This window comes from Pezoporus occidentalis, unplaced genomic scaffold (assembly GCF_034315485.1).
Source record: "Pezoporus occidentalis ecotype Australia unplaced genomic scaffold, CSIRO_AGI_Poc_V1 ctg100, whole genome shotgun sequence".
In the NCBI taxonomy this organism is placed as follows: Eukaryota; Metazoa; Chordata; class Aves; order Psittaciformes; family Psittacidae; genus Pezoporus; species Pezoporus occidentalis.
In genome coordinates, this window is record NW_026912780.1 from 2,376,693 (window position 1) to 2,394,043 (window position 17,351).

The 17,351-nt window shown below is 35.9% G+C and overlaps 1 protein-coding gene across 2 annotated transcripts in view; it reads left to right on the forward strand.

Moving 5' to 3' along the window:
• ARID2 (AT-rich interaction domain 2) overlaps nt 1–17,351 on the forward strand; it is a 106,514-nt gene that overhangs the window by 2,012 nt on the left and 87,151 nt on the right. For both annotated transcript variants that reach the window (XM_062612606.1, XM_062612599.1), the window contains one exon: nt 384–481. In XM_062612606.1, coding sequence (XP_062468590.1) covers nt 384–481 — 98 coding nt within the window. The remainder of the gene's footprint in view (nt 1–383; nt 482–17,351) is intronic.

Here is a 17,351-nt window from a genome sequence, read left to right on the forward strand (position 1 = left end):
GACCGCGGCAGGATTTAAAAGGGGGCGACAGAGGGACTCCCGATTGGTTATTGTCCAGGCAGTAAAAACAAAAACAAACAAACCCCAAAACAATACGAACCCTCCCGGCCGCCCCCCCCCACCTTCCCGGAAAAAATCATGCGTATATTAAAAAATAAATACAGCAAAATGCCGCTGAGAAACGGGATTATTCCCGAAGGGGGAACACCACCGACTGTAAGTAAAATATGTAGTCTTAAATCCCATATACATTCCTGTTTAGTTATTTTATATTTTTATCTATTTGCTTCATGGCAGCTTGTGGGTTTTTTGTGATGTTCGGTGTCAACGACATGTTTATGTGTACGTTGTGTATCTCGGCCTGTATGTGTTGTTTTTGACAGGTATCAGAGAAGAATCAGTGGGGAGAAATTGTAGAGGAGTTTAACTTTCCCAGAAGTTGTTCTAACGCTGCCTTCGCTTTAAAACAGTATTACTTGCGGTGAGTGCTATCAGGCTGTTGCAGTAGTATTTTTGAGTGTGGGATTATATTTGGGTTCCAGTGTCTGAATAAAAATAACCCTGCTCTTTAAAAATGCTGTAAAATAAAGCAGAAAGAACTTGTAATTCCTTACTGGTCTGGTGCAGAGATAAGTTAAATAGATAAGTTGTAGATATTTTATTTTGTATTTTACATCTAACTTTGTAGGGATCCCAAGTGTATAAACAGTATATATGTCAGAGCCATTTTTATTGATTGTTTTAGAATCACGGTACTAAAGGACTTACTGAGACCAGGTTATTGTAGTTGCAGAAACTTAGCTTAATTTTTGGAGCACTGAAATGTGTTGATACATGTGAACTTGTTTACTGCTCAGTGGGGTCAGACATTGAATGGAAATATATCTGCAGGAAGGTGGACTGCTTTGGAGAAATTATATTGTTATCAATTACTAGCAGCCTACATTATATTTTAGAATATAAAGAGCTAACTGATTTTTCTGCTACTTGAAAAATACTAGATTTTTTCAGGTTTTAAAACAAGATTCCATTCCTTGAAATGATACAGGCTGTTTTGTGATGCAGATTATTTTTTAATGTAGCATGGAGTTCATACTGAGTATTTTAAATTACTGTGTGTGGTGCTGTTCAGTTACTAGATGGCCTTTAAAAAAACAATTTTTATGAACTTTTGCTGATTATTCTTTGTGTGAAAGATTTTAAAATTATTTTGTGTATAATGTTTTAGGTGCTATATATAGACAAATATATTTCATTTAGAATAAAGTTTTATGTACACTGGTTAAGGAATGTAATTTTCTGAATTATATGAATGATATTTTTTCATTGCAATTAATGATAATATAGATGTGCAGTATGTACAAAAGAAGTATGGGCTTTTGGTGATCTGTTTGGTGATCTGAGTACACACAAGCTTTATCTGTCTCTAGTTTGGCCTTCTGAATTAGGAAATGTGGTAATTGTACAGGTGCACTTTCTATTGGTTGTCCTAGATTGACTTCCAGCTTGAAGCTGTAGAGTTCATAGCACAGTGGAGCACTTATTAAGTTACAGTGATGTCTGGAAAACCTTAGGCAGATATCTGTAGTTACTGAATTTTTCTTTTTTTTGGTGCTGATAGATGATTGCTTTTAAGATTCAGACGAAGAAAAGAAATTGCCATTGTTAATAGCTTCAGTAAAGTTTATGATTGGTAGCAGGCCTAGGGATGAAGTGGGAAGCTCCACTTTAGGATGTCCTTCTCTGACTTTTTTTTTTTTTTTAAAACTCTCTACTACATAGCACTGAAGTACTGAGATAAGTGTTGCTGGAGATTTGTGAGATCATAGAAACCAGTTTTTTGCTTTTTGAGTTTTTCTTTTTGACTGTGTAGTCTAGTACTTGACTAGATTTTACATACAATTTGCAAAGTGATAGTTTTTTGGGGTTTTACCTTTTCCTTTATATTTCCATATGTTATAAGTGCTTGAATGGCCTAACTTTTTGCAGTAGAAGGTTGTATGTCACTTGTATTTTCATCTGTATTTTGAAAGCATTTATATGCTGTGACAGTTAACACAACTAATTTAGCCTTCTAATGACTATTAATTTTTAATAGGAGACTATTTTTTAATTTAGAATCAGACATACAAAAACGTTATTAGCATGAGCATGCTAGTACTGACATCATTTAACACACAGTTGATGCAGATATATAAAAATGATAACATACAAATAATTGAAGGTTTTTTTATTTACTTGGAATTTAGAAAATTGATAAACAGTTAAGATGAAGAATCTTTTTAAAATGTCTTATTGTAATCTCTGTGATTTACTTAAGCCATTCTGAAATATACTGTCAAGGTTGTTGGTGTTGGAGTTGATTGGGTTTTAGTGTTTGGTGTTTTTTGGTTTGTTTTTTATTTTTTATTTTTTTCTAAATTATTGGTTTACTCACTGTTGCTTCTCACATAATGTGTGATGTGAACTGTTAGCCAGCTGAGTTCACCTCCTTTCATGTGCAGTAATAAGACTGTGTATACACACGTGTCACTCCTAGGTTAATGTTTGTTTGACTTTAACCCAGAAGGGTTTTTTTGGAGGTGGGCAGTTTGGCTATCAGGAAAGAAAAAATACTGTAATGATAAATACGTAAAAAGGGTCTTGTTTATTTGTGGTGAGATTTTCATGAACTGCTGAGCAATTTCCCTTGGGGGAAAAGAAAAAAAAAAAGAAAACAACTCCTCTTGAGTCTCAAGTATGGCTGTAATTTTGGCTTCACTATTGTAATGACTGCAAACAAAGTCAAACAAACTGAGGCCTACCAACTTTTATATATTTTTTTTATCCAGTTGTATGTTGTGAGTCCTTTGAAGTGAGGGATCTGCATGGCAGATGGGACCCTGTTGAATTCAGAGGGATTCAGTGGTGTGCACCTACATGAATACATTTGCAGATTTGGATTTGTGATGATTTGTGATGAAAGTTGCTTCTTTCTATGAAACCTCCGGCATACCACGTTCACTGAGATAAGATCTTGAGCTGCGTGGACCACTTGCTCATTTTGCTGTGTTACCTCTTGAGAATGCTGTCATTTTGACTTAAAATTACTATGCAAATAATCTAGAAAGTTGACTTACTTATGTGATGTCATTAGTCCTTGTTGGCTTGATAAGACTTAATGTCCTGCAAGACAAGCATCAGGTTATGTTTTTGTAGGCAGTTGTGAAGTGTGTCTTTTTTGTTTAAGGAACTTTCTTCATTTTGACTCTTGTGGAATTTTGCTGTGTGTCTTCGGGAATGTATGTTAGGCTTCATTAAAGGTGTGAATTGTTTAAACTTCTGACAGAATTCTGATAGGTTTTATGATAGGTGATATTTGAATACATGATAGCCAATCCTGTCTACCCCTTCTCCCTTGCACTGCCCCTCTTCTCTCTCACTGGAAAAAGTTATTTATAATAGGGAAAGTCTGAAACATTCAGACCTTGTGCCTGTGTTGCTTTGAGCTGTCTGACAGGTGAAGTAATTTATGTACTGTGGTTCTTAGTGAACAGTCAAAAGCCACAGTGCTGATAACCGTTGATAGACTGTACTTGTTAATGTAGTTCTGTAAGTCTCTACAGTGTCAGAGAGTGTAATTCCCTTGGATGTAGTGCAAATTAGATGTTTCATCTCAATTGAGGTGAATTAGTAAAGCATTTTCTAAATGCTTCTCTAAAGATTATTTTATAATGTTAGTGAAAATCATATGGGGTAATAAATGTAAACATCAGTAATGTGGGTATGCTTTTACATTTTTGTTAGTTGGTAAACATGCAGTAGGTGAAAAGAAAGCTAAAATGAAATATAGCCTGTTTTTATGTTAGTGGTTGATTAGGTTACAGTCCTGCAAAGAATTGGGCTTATGTGACCTCATATGTTAGTATAAGGTTCTGTTGGTTTTCATGTGAGCATAAGCGATGCATCTGTTTCTGTTGTGGGTCTTAATCTGTTCTTGGTGAGTGAGAGACCTTGTAAACTAAATGTGTAAATGAAGTATGCCTAACTGACTTAAAAGTCAGTTTGTTTTTAAAAGGTATTTGTCTGCAGTAAGAGAAATTATGTGAAAGGACTAAGTGTAAGGTAAAGTAAGTTTAAGTCTCAGTTATGCAGAGAATATCTGAAAGGTGGGAAGCAGGTGTATATTGTAAGCTTCTGGTAAAGGCAGCAGAAATGAGTTAATATTAATTAAAGGTGAATAAGAATTTGCTGTTGCAAATATTGGGCAGGTAAGGGGAAGTCAAGGAGAGAGGAAGGAGGTCAGCTCATAAATGAGAAGTTTCATGAAGTTATAAAGGCAAGCCATTATGTTAAATTTCCTGAAGTTCCATATATAGTAGAATGAAAAAGGAGTTAAAAATCAGAACCATATGGAATAGTTACTGACAACAAATAGAGGGCATTCTTAAAAGATATGAAGATATTTGTAGTAATCTCTAAGATGCCACTAAGAAATTGTATAATAGTACTGATTCCTTAAAAAAAAAAAAGGGGGGGGGGGGGGGTTGGGGGTGGGAGCAGGAGCTGAAGAACTAGGTAAATTTAAGGCATTCTTTTCCTAGTAAAATAATGGCAGAAATATTAGGGAAGCAATAATAAGCAGCCTGGAATTTTCCAAGAAAAAATACTTTAAAAGAGTTTTCTTTGTTACTGTTGCTCAGTGTTTAAAATTAGTATCTAATACTGCAACAGCATCTGCAGGCAGATCAGTGAGTACAGGACTGGCTGGCTTGCCAGATCTGATTGCAGGTTCAAGGCTCCAGTGGATGAAGAGAAAGTTGTAGCTGTAGTAATACTGTACATATTTTCTAAAATTCAAATACATCTCAAAATCTCTCATTAACAAATTATTTATGTATGTGGATAGAAAGAAAAATTCGTTGAGGGACCATAAACAAAAATAGAGCAGCATATAAAGAATAGACTTGGTGAGTCACAGCAGTTTTAGGTGCTAAAAGAGTAACACCAGTGCTTACATATGCATGTAATAATATAAGTTTCACCATTTTAGGCATATTTAGTGTCTGGATTGATGAACTTTATAAGAAAATGAATAGTAGAGTTGTAACATTAGCAGACATTGGTAGTGGGAAGAGTTAAACACAGGTCAGGGCAAAAAAGGTTATCTAAAGAAATTAGGCACATTGTTGGAAAATACAAATGAGATTTAGTTTGGAAAATACAAGCTAAAACAGTTGAGGGACAGTAATCCAAAACAGGTATTCATTGTGAGGGAATAACCTGGAAAGCAGTATTGCTGAAAAAGGGATAGGAGTGATACCATGGTCCTGATAATCCTGCCAGTTGTGTGCACCCAACTCTCTTTCATATGAAAGGGATTTGTGCATGCTTCTGACAGGAAGAACAGGCCCCAGTTTGCAATATGATACACATACTTTGTAAAAATCAGAATGAGTTTAGGTTGCATCCACAGAGGCACTGAACAAGTCGAGATGAGTTCTTGTAAGAGATTGTGTGACTGACTGTATTTGGAGTACTGTTCTACTTTCAGAAAGCCTTAGCAACAGGTGGGGCAACTTAACAGAAGCTTAGAGAAGAGCAGCAAGATGTTAAGAAGGCTGAAGGGACTAATTGATTTAAAAAAAAAAAAAGGGATTTGAGAAATAAGTATGTTTTGCTTGGCTAAATTAACATTTTGGGTGAGAAGGGGAAATGGTATCTTACAAGCATTTTGAAGGGCCTAAATATTTAAAAGGGAGATAATTTTAAATAAAATAAGAGGCTGTGTGAATGTGTAAGTTGAGGGTGAAAATTCAGAGCAGACAGCAGCACAAAAGCCCCAAGATATACCTGCATACCTGCTGAATAGCATGCCAGGCAGAGAAGGGGGACACGCACACGATGGGTCATTCAGAACTAGCCCGGTCAGGACATTAATACATGTGCAACAGGTAATGAGCCCAAGAAATGGCAGAGAAACGGACCAGATGACCTTACAGGTTTTGTCCATCCCTGAATAACACTATAATGAAGGCTTTCACCTTGCATATCTACAGACTTCTGTTGCAGTGCTGCAGAATTTACCTATGGTATCTGTTACATTTCATTTTGTCACAAATCCTGCAGTCATTGACAAGACAGGAAACAAATACATAGATGACATTTTTATGATTTCTTTTCTTAAATTCCCCCCCCCCCCCAATATAAGAACTGTAATCTGTGTTTAGTCAGATATCTGAGGCCTTGCTTTTAAGTCTGAAGAGAATATTTTACATAATTGGAGGGGGAATTTTTAGTTGTACCGTAATAATACGGTCAACATACAATCAAGACTAGTTACTGTTCATGCTACAAAGCTTTATTTAAGGAAATTAAATATGTTGTTAAAATCTTAGAATGTCTCTCAATAGAAGTTACTTACTTGCATGGGTGTTGTCAGAGTTGCTGGGAATCTGCTCAAAAGAAAATAGGACTTTCACAATACTAAGTTTGCATTAGGCCTCTTCTGAGGAGAACAAGTTGCAGGTGAAAGGAAACTTTTTTTTGCTCTTTCTTACAGTTATGTTGTGGTAGTAGTCACTATGTAGATGAGCTTGGCCTCTACCAGATTTTCTGAGCTTTTCCTTCAGGACTCTGCTTTACTGCTGAAAAATGTTATGAAAAATCAGTGTGATGAATGTTAACGTATTTTCTCTTCCTGGTTATTTTCTTGCAAGCTTTTTGTTAGAAATGACTGCTGCTAAGCTGAACTATATTGGTTTCTTTGGGGAGGGGTAAATGTTGTTCTTCAGTTTTAATACAGAATTCTGGTGGTTTAACTTGAAAGCTTAGCTAGACGGATGTCAGAACTAATAAATTACAAAGAGCAAGTTTCAGGTAACACTGTAATAACTGGGGTGACTTACAGGACTTACTGAATCTTCTAATAATTGGTGGAAATTTATATGTTGTGACCATTTTCTAATATGTAACTGAAACAATATCAAAATTAATTTATGCTTTAAAATTAATAGCTGTGGTAACATCTTAGGTTTGAATAAACTGTAAGCATATTACAAGAAGATCAAGAATGCATGTGGAATGCAAGGATATTGCTTTTTTCCTTGTGGAGTAAGCCTGGGCTAAGAAAAGGTTTTTCTGATTATTTTATTTTAGAGCCAGTAGGCTTTAATTACTTTGCTTATTTGCAGTCAAATCTCAATCGATAAGACTTCCGTACTTTTTTTTTCCTAACCCCTTCCCCACTTTCCCAAGTAATGAAATAGAAAAGTATAATTTGAAATAGGAAAGTATAATTTGAAAAAGTATAATTTATTAAGTTTTACAGGTGAGATACTAGAGGTACACAGAGGTTCAGATTGGTACTTTTATAGTGCGTGTCAAGTAGGAATGATGTACAAATACAGTAAAATTACCTTTTATTTTTTCTCTCTTTTAATTTCTTATTCCTGAGCCTTAGTTAAACTGGTCATAAAAGGGGCTACTGTTATTTACTGTCTTTTCAAATTCTTCCTTAATCAGTAGCTGAGGAAGCATGATTTGAAAAATAAAATAGGATAATGTTATGTTCTGTGGAGAACTGAACACTGGGTATGTAACAGATTATGCGAATGGATTGTTTGTAGTTTGTTTTGCTGTGTTTTGTTTAAAAATGCCTTTTTAGAGTGTCAAGAGTAGTGTCTCGCACCTTAAATTGGACTACTTAGAGTAACTGTAGTACCTGTCCTCTTTATTAGAAAACACATAGTTCATAGAGGGAATTTGGTATAGGCCAGAGATCACATTATCTTGTTTCTGGTTACCAGTCTGATACATATTTATTCTGTGGCCTTAGTTAAATCATTTGCCTTCATTTTATTCATATTTATAAAGTGGGTATACTGTTGTTTGTTTACCTCTCAGGGAAGTGTGAGGCTGTAAGCTCTTTAATGTAGGAATTGTGTCTCTTCATGCTTCTATGTCATATCTTAAATATTTGAAAATTAATAAGGAATAGATGAGGAAAATAAAACTATTCATAATCTTGTTTGCCCTCTGCAGTGTTGAGAAGCAAAAATTACAGCACAGATGAGAGGAAGAACAATCTTTATTCCCAAGGGAATAAATGAACTTGGGATACCTAAGCAGGGAAATATTGGAATGATTGAAAGAAAGAAGCTTATCTTAAGGAAGGATAATAAAACAGCAAGATGGTACCCACAGTAGTGAGCTTAGGCTTTGCCTGAGGTACTAGATTAGTGAGCTAGGTATCAGATCTAAAATACAGTCTCCTTGGAGCAACAAGTTCAAGTCTAAGCAGACCTGAATTAGATTTTCAGCAATAAGGTACTGACACTGAGTTCTCTACTTCTTGTTTTCCTATCTTTAAACTGAATGTGTGTGCATTTAACTCCAGATATATTATACCAAGCTAGCTATATGCTGCAAGAGGGATTGCATACTATTATAATAGAACAGAGTTCTGTTGAGTGATGCATTGGAGCATGTTTGTCTGCAAGAGTGAGCTGTGTTCATACCATTTTCCTTTTTTATTGGTGTGGGAGGAGCAACTGTTCAGATTAGTAGTCTTCCAGAATACTTTACAAGTGTTACTTGTCAATCCATAGCTGCCTAAAATACATAAAAATCCTGTAAAGTAAGGGGATCATTCTGTTTCAGAGAGAAGTTTCTCTCACAATATTTGCTGTACTTTTTGTGTTTGTTTTGTGAAGTTTGGATGGGTCATACTTAAGCATGCATTTCTCCATTGTTAGGTGCTGTGACATCTGCTGGTTGGCCTCTGCCTCCCAGTCCAAAGGTTGTTATGCTTCCATGATAATCCATGTGTAGAGATTCTCAGCTCTGTAAATCACTAAATCATATGACTAACTTGGAGTAGGTCAGTTGAAGTTCTTTCAAATGCTGTAACAACCTCTGTTACTGGGACATAACATGTTGGGGTAACTTTTTGTTTGGGATACATCCCAGGGGCTTAATTAATCTAAATGAAAATAGTTTACTTCAGGGGTAAATCTGGCATGTTCCGAGTATACGAACAATTATTATGATGTAGGATAAGTGTAGACACCTTGTGTGCATTTGTTTTTTAAGAAGTGTAACTGTATTAAAAGGAAACTTGTGGAAATAAACTTGGGAACAGTTCTTCCCTTACATGGTTATTTTCCTCAGGAGTACCTGGATTTTAGTGACCTCAATTAAGTTATGTAGAACTCAGGCAATTTCCAGGTAAACAGTGCAATGTTCCAGAATTCACGTATGTCCTATGTAATTTTGGAAAGGATAGCAGAGCTTTGAAACACTGGAGATTACAGAGCTGTTTCTTGGACGCTTTTTTCCCCCCAGTACCATTTATAAAAACCTGGGAAAATTCACATTTCTAAAAGTATATGTGCATATAATGCTACAGTTGCATAGTAAATACCGGGGGGGGGGGCCAGAACCCACCCCCAAAACCAGGAATGATGTCATTTAAGTGTGAATGTGCAACCTTAACTTTGTCTCTAGAGAGTATTCTCTAGAAATAGGGAAATAGGAATAAATTCCATGGCAGTATTAATCTTTTGTATTGCTCTGAGATACCTTTCTACCCCAATTCCCAGTATATAAACGAATAGTTCTGACTCATTGTTCAACGTGGTAATTGATTAATCTCCTTATTAGTTATTTCGAAGGAGATTTTTAGTGTGCTTTCTGGGCATCCTTTCCCCACTTATTTGTTCCATGATGTTACTTACATGGGCCAATTCAGAAATCCTTTCTGTTGCTTTGGGCTGAGGGAGTTTTGCTGTTGTGATGCTGCTTACCCTGACTGCCTAGCTCATAGGTCTTTTTGTCTCATTCTCTGCTAATCATCATTTTATCAGTCTCTGACTGCAGGCTGAAATTCATCTTCTGTTCCTTTGCCCCTTGATGTCTGTACCCATTGACTGCACATGGAGTATTTACTGTAATCAAATTAATTCCTGATTGTAAAATTGAAGGAAAGAAAAGGTGTATGCAGGTAAAAGGGCAAGAGGACAAAGCACTAAATGTCAGGTGCCTAGCAACAGTAAAATACTGACTTTTACAGCAAAACAGTAATAGATTCCATGGTACCTGAAAAAAAAACTCTGCAGCAGTGGACATGCAGAATACACAGGATTCATACAAATATATCTAAAGGGTATTTCACACACCTGAAAAATGTGTTTTCAGATACTCTGCAGACCCAGTCAGGCATTGCATCATTGGTGTGCATTTTGCTGCTTCTTCCAAGGTCATTTTTCTAACTCTAACGTATAGAAATGTATATTTAGTTCCTTTTTTTTAGTGAAATTTTTGTTTCTGAGTAGTTACACAGAAAGGCTAACCCCCCGTAGTGAATTATTGTGTTTAACTGGATTTGAAGAGTATACAAGGCTGTAACTACCATCCAGCTTGGAATACTTTCAGTAAGCATGTTTTTTTTTTAAGCGCTTCAGACTACTTTATTTCCTTCAAACTTAGCTAAACTTGTTATTCTGTTTAATGCCAGGTGCTTCCCATTTCTATAACATGAAGTATTAATTAGAAAGATGTTATGTTAGTGCATGTGGGATCATAGTAAAAGCATAAAAGGTTAGAAAATCAAAATACTCGGTGACAATGGCTTCCTTGCATTTAGTATTGTTTTCTTACTGTAGTCAATATACTGTTATTACTGAAATAGGTATATTCCTAGAAAGGTCATCTTTGTCAGAGATGAATACAAGATTTTTTTTCTCTTTAATTTTTTTTTTATTACCAGTACATAAATCCCATTTTTCTGTAGAAGCTTTCATTCTCCTAAGAAACAGTTTAATTGTACTTTAAACAGAGTTAGTCCAGCTGTAGAAGAAAGTGCTTATTAAGTAAGATCAATGAAAAAAGTGACTTAATCTACTGTTCTACATGTAACTGTAAACAAACACCCTTTAGTTTCCCTAAATACATGGATACATTTCTGTATGGATGTGTGATGCACTTTAAAATTATGATTGTCGATAAGTTTATGTGCCTGGTAGAAAGCAAAAATATTTTGTTAGTTTTATGGTGACTTGGTGCTTCCATAGGTCTGCTGTAAGAGTTGTGCTTGTAGACTTTAAGCCATGTGGAATTCTCTCTAGATGTGCTTAGTCTCATCCCTCTTCAGAGCTGGGCTGAAATCCGTGGCATCCTGTGTCAGTCCTGCAGTGTGCCTGGTGTGTAAGAGCCAGACCATGTATATTAACACAGAATGTGCCTGCTTTAGCAAGGAAAGAAACTAAAAAAAGTGAAATCAACAAAGATATATTAAAAACTTAAGAGTGTTCATTTATTTAGTTGTCTCCAGGAGGTCTTTGCATGTAAAAGAAAGTTGCAAACTCAAGGTTTGGTGGTTGTTTTCTTTTTAAAGAGTTTATGAAAGCAGCAGGAGTTGTTTTTTGTATGGGTAAATTAATTGAATTGGTTTTTTGGAGGGGAGGAGGAGGCTGCTTGGTGATCTAGCTAAGTAAGGAAAACAAGAAGCTGTTACCATTATTTATTGTTTTCAGAAAATTATAAAAGAATTTACACTTTATTATAATTTCACTAGTATAGTGGGTTCTGTAATACTGCTGACTTCCAGTACTCAAAGTCAAAATAAGTATGATTCAGACTAAATAATGGTGGAAAGTCATAGTGAAGTACATACAACATAAATATGATTGTTAACATATGGTGTAACACAGCAGCAATGTAAATGTACAGAACTATTGGTATGATTGCCTTACTAGATGAAACTCTAAAGAATGCATTGTACAGGATTCTGCTGTAGAAGACCACCACGTGGAAGCGACTGTTAGGGCTGTGTCTTTCTTCAAGGCTTTTTTGGTTCAGATGATACATGTTTACTATGGTTTGTGGCCTCAGAGACTTAATGTATTTCTCGACTTGGCAGCTGCCTATTGAGAAAATGCACATCTCCAGGCAGTTGATTGATCCAAATGTGCAGCTTGGAGCTCTAAAGTGCATGGGGACTACTAGGTTGGTGGCCTGGTGGTAGAAGACGCTTGTACTCTGAATAGACACTACTCTGAGTAGCTGAGTAGTCAGCTATCCAGCTGAGAGGCATATGTTAATTCTGCCTCCAGTTGGGCCAAGTTGCTTCTCCTGTAGGCCAAAGAGGGAAGACAAATCATCTGGAGGTATTTTAGTGAATGGGGGAGAAAAGGTCCTTTGGGCACAGGTAGTTGAATTGCAAAGAGAAGGAATGTGAATATAGAGTGAGCTGGGTGCATTCATGTATTGAGTGAGGAGACAGGAATGTGGGAATGTTGATGGAGAGAGAACACTGGAAGGGCGGATGGGGTGGATACTGTAGACGGAAAAGGAAGGGTTATGTAATCTAATGCTGAGAAGTTAGTCTTCAGTTGTCAACTCCCTCATTTAAATTGGTCACTGGATATTAACTGACTTGTGGCCCAGATGCTGGGGTGCTGCTGAGTTAAGGCTGTCATTATTTATAAAGTGCTGAGTGGTCTCTGACTTGAATTGTACCATCTGCTTTCTACAGTGAAGTTGTGACTTACTGATACAAACGTTGTAGTAGTTCTTCTGCATCTTTTCTTGCACTACCACTGCTGCATGAACAGAATTACTTTCTGTTCTGTTAGTTTATATTTTTCATTAACACTGAATTTACCATTTTCATTTTGGTTTAAAGAATCTGTCATCATCACAATTACTTTTATCCTTATATTAGAATATCATAAACACATACAATTGCATATAATCAAATAAAGGATTTTATCTCTTACTTAAATAGCTTGCAGGGAGAAAGGTCTTATCTTGGAAAGTATTTCTTCACAGGAATTATTGCACTTAAGAAAGCTAAGAAGGATACAATTGTGGAACAGTAAGGGTTTCTTCAAATGCTCCTGTAACTGAGAAAAGTAGTAATGTTTATGAATATTTTGTATGCTCATTTGTTAAGAAATGCATAACTTATTACATATGTATATTTCATATACAAGACTGGATGACAGCTTAAGTTTGGGGTGGGTTGCATGGACTTTCTCTCCTAATACTACATTTATGTTAAGAATTAATTTTCAACAGGAGACAAAAAGATGCAATAGAATAAACATTCAAGAATCCTAAGAACTTTTTTTATTCTACCTACAAAGATTTAAAAATCGGGTTTGAATTTTACAGGTGGAAGTAGGTGCAAAGTACTGGGTTTTTTTGACAGTTCTTGATCATATGTGATACAAAACTGTTGCTTGTCCTGGGCCTTACTCTTGTGTAATTTAGAAAGAGGACTTTTAAACTCTGCCTGCTATAAGCAGAATATATAGAAAGGCTGTTGCTTAAAACGCCAAGTTACAGCATGCAAGTTGTTCTGATCCAAACAGCTAGTGGGTAGAGGGCAGGTGAAACGGTCAAAAGATGTGGACAAACTGTTTTTAATGTAACTCTGCAGTTTCTGCCATGCTGTATCGATACTATCATACAGCTACACAGTTGTGTTTTTTTCTGCCATGATTAAAATTATTTTTGCTATTAAATTTTTTTTTTTTTTACAAAAAATAATGTAATTTTGTGTTTAGCAACAGTGCTTATAGCTGCTTGTTTTTGAGCTGTCAGCCACGCTGATGTCTCCAGAGAATAAAACCAGCACATTATTTAAATGGTGTACATATCTCCTTTCTCTACCTCTTGCTCTAACTCAGTGCATAGAGGAGGGTTGAAAAAGAGTGTAGGTCGTAATTCTTGCTTGCATAGTACATCAGAAATTATTGCTGTTATCTTACATAGCAGCTTGTGATATTCTTTTTCAAGCGGACAGACCTGCTGTCACTTGAGTGGCTGCTGTGCTGCTGGTGTTCCCCCCCAGTAGTGATATGAGCTCTACTTTTAGGCATTTGATGGTGGTGAAGGCTTGTTTTGTTTCATTTTAATTGTAGAGATCTCCTTTCATGGAGACTTACATCAGGATTCTACTGACTGCTTTAGCTGTAGAGAGACAAGATAGCAGATTCTAGTTTTGAATTGCCTAGTTCTGCTCTTGTTTATTTATTTGTTTTATTTTTAAATTACTCATATTGCCTTCTAGTTAATTTTCTGAAAGGAGAGGGGGTTTTATTTGCCTTCAGTTTAAATTTCTAGAGGTTGTCATGCATACCTAGGGAAGTCCCATTATAGAGTAAGCAGGAAGAGCACAGAGAATATAGGAGAAAAGGACTCCACACATTTAGACAAATACTCTTTCTTGATACTTTCCCTCGTTCCACCACCCCCCTCCCCCCAGCCCCCACCAATAGTTTTTACTACAGTAGATCACATCTTGTCAGTTAGGTGATTTTTCAGGGCTGCTTGTCTTTTTGGCAGTTACTTACAGATAGAGATAAATAGGGGCTTTGGCTAGTGCTTAAACTGGAGCAGCAATTTAACGAAGAAGATCAAATTAGTAAAAACTTTAAAAGGTCTCAGAGTTGTATGCATGTGGATACTAAATGAGGAAGAGAGAAAGATCAGAGGATCTTGGGGAGTGTAAAAATGGAGATACATGATGATGAAAGAGGTTGTTATTTTTGCGGTACTTTCAACAAAGCTGAGTAGGGATGTTTTGCCAGGAGTGGTCCTAGAACAGGGAAGCTTTCACAGTCACAGGTTGTCATGTAGAATGTTTGTATATATATAGATTTTATATGCAGAAAGCATAATAATTGAGAGAACAGTACGCACTGATGATCAAGAAGGCAATTAAAGGCAGATTACAGTATGGAAAGTAAAATAGTAGGGTTCATCAAAGGATGATTCCAAAAGTTACAGGTGATGAGAGAGGTAGATTTATGGGGTAGCATGAGTGCAGAAGAGACTGGATTATGCTTGAAAACATTTCCCTTGACCATAAGAAATTCTTGTGTAATCAAGACACATAATCAAAGAAAATTATGATACTACCATGAGGATATTTGGTGAAAAGAGTACAAATAGCATAGAGTTAATAATAATTACACAGGAGCTACATGGCTGATGATGAGCAATATAAAACCAACAGTTCAGAGTGTGTAAGAAAGCAATTGTAAAGTGCTGCTTAGGAAATTTTGTAACATTCCATCAGTAAGGGAACAAGAGAATCATTAGTACAGATTTGGACCTTTTGTCAGAGAGGGAATGAAGAGACAGTTGAAAACAAATACTGTTAAATTAGATTCTGCCAAGGCTCAAATCCTTGATAGATTGGCATCTCTTACAGTGGGAACACAAATGCCTGAAAAGAAGATGAAAAGTTCCAGGAGTCATCTGGTAGGATATTTGAGGCATTATTTATGTAAAGTTTTGTATTTATTTCCTTATAGCTAAGTTGTTTGGGTGGGTTGGTTGGTTTGGTTTGGTTTGGTTTTTGGTTGTAGTTTTTAAGAAGTAATTCAGATGGTACTAAAAAAAAGTTTTTTCAGAGAACTGATTAGAGTTTCTGTTCATTCTTTCTACTTTTAAGCTGTATTTTGCTGTTACGGACTTCTCCTAAATTTTCAGTGCTGATCAGTTCAAAGACCACAACTGTGGTACATGGCAATAACCAAGCTCCTGCTATGCAAGGCAAGATCCTCCTCCCTCAGAGGAAGGAAATACCATAGAGATATGTTTCTGCAGGATCATGCCAATGAACAACAGTACTTACTTGCTGGATGTGACTGATATTTTTTCTTTACCTTTTTCCCTTTGTACCTCAATCTTCATGCCTCTTTCTGAGCACGTATGTACAAATTTTAATGTGGATATTAATTGAGGAGTCAAGATACAGACCCTACAAGAGAGAGAAAAATAAATGTTGATGTGTGAAATCAGATCATCTCCCTCTTAACCTTTGTCAAAAAAAAAAAGAAAAAAGGTATGGTTTTTATCAATAACACCTATGTTACTGAGCAAGTGGCACCTTCTAAAGTGAATGGTTGTCCAGCTCTTTCACATACTGTATTAATACTTAAGAATTTTAAAACTGGTTCTCAGCTGTCAACTGCCTCTTGGTATAGTCTCTGTAGCACCCTGCTTTTCTTAATAATCAGGGTTGAAATGCAATCTATGGGTGGAGTCACATCATATTCCATTTCCAGTTGTGTGTACTTTGACCTGTAATTGTGAGGTTATCAGTAGAGAAACACAGTCCTGAGTCTGAACTGATACAGTTACCTAACTAGAAGTTTGAGAACTGCTACCACAAATGTTTCTCACTCTCATGGTAAGACAGATGTAACTTTATCTTAGAAAATATTACATACTCATATTCAGTAATGCAGTGCAGTATCCCTATAGTTAACGAGACTTTTTGGTAGGAACACCTTACAGAAGGTATCTGGTTGAAAGGGTGTTCATTTTCATGTGCTGTAGTTCTTGCCCTGAAGGTGGCAGGCTTGTTTTCACTTAAAGTACAAAATGTTATTTATAACAAATGTTGCTTGACTCCAAATGGATTGTTGGAGTTGTATTTTGCAGTTGTATAACAGGTGTAATATTTCATACCCAAGAAATTTTATTTACTTAAATCCTTTCTGAAAGGTTCTTTAATGAAAAGGAAATTATGGTAGTGAAAGACTACTTTAGCAATGGAAGAGCTTCATTGTGGGCTAGCCGGTAGTAGGTGTTTTGTATCTGTGAGCCTCCATCTTAGAAGTATGGATTCAAGAAATTTTTCTCACCAAGGTGCAGTTTCTCAGCTTGGAGTAGGAAGTTTTAATATGTCCTGTCTCATTATGTTAAAGTGTTCTAGAAGTTTTGACTATAATTAGAAACTTCTTTTGGCCAAGGTAGTAGTTGTATTTCTGTGTAGATAAATTAAAACTTAAATTCTAGTGTCCTGATTAATCAGAGATACAGTTACCACCAAATTTTAAAGACACACATTGTGCTGCAATAATAAAAATATCTCTGAAGTGAATCGTATATTTAAATGTATTATTATTTGCAGGTTATGGTTGGCATAATAGAATTTTACGGTAGTACAGTTTTAGTACTTGTATCACAGTGACTTGTACTGTGATACTCTCTGTAAAATGGGTTGGAGGGAAAACATTCTCATTAGCATTTCAAGAAAAACCTTAAACTCTGGAAAAATTTTGAACAATTTGGAGCAATTAATTTACCTACACTTAAAATAATATGGTTTAAGAAGAGTAATTTTCCTTTGTTCCAAAAATGTGAGAAGCACTTACTTGAGGGACAATTTGTAGAATTACTCTAAAATTAAAAGGATAAGGATTCTGTTCTTCTGCTTTCATTATTTATGGTTGTGGACAGAGGTAAGTTGCCTTACATTAACCTAGTAGAAAATCTGATAGCAGCTCCTTACCTCTTCCATTATAGTGATTTCAGACTTTACTTTCCAGAACTACTTTTGGCTGTAGCAG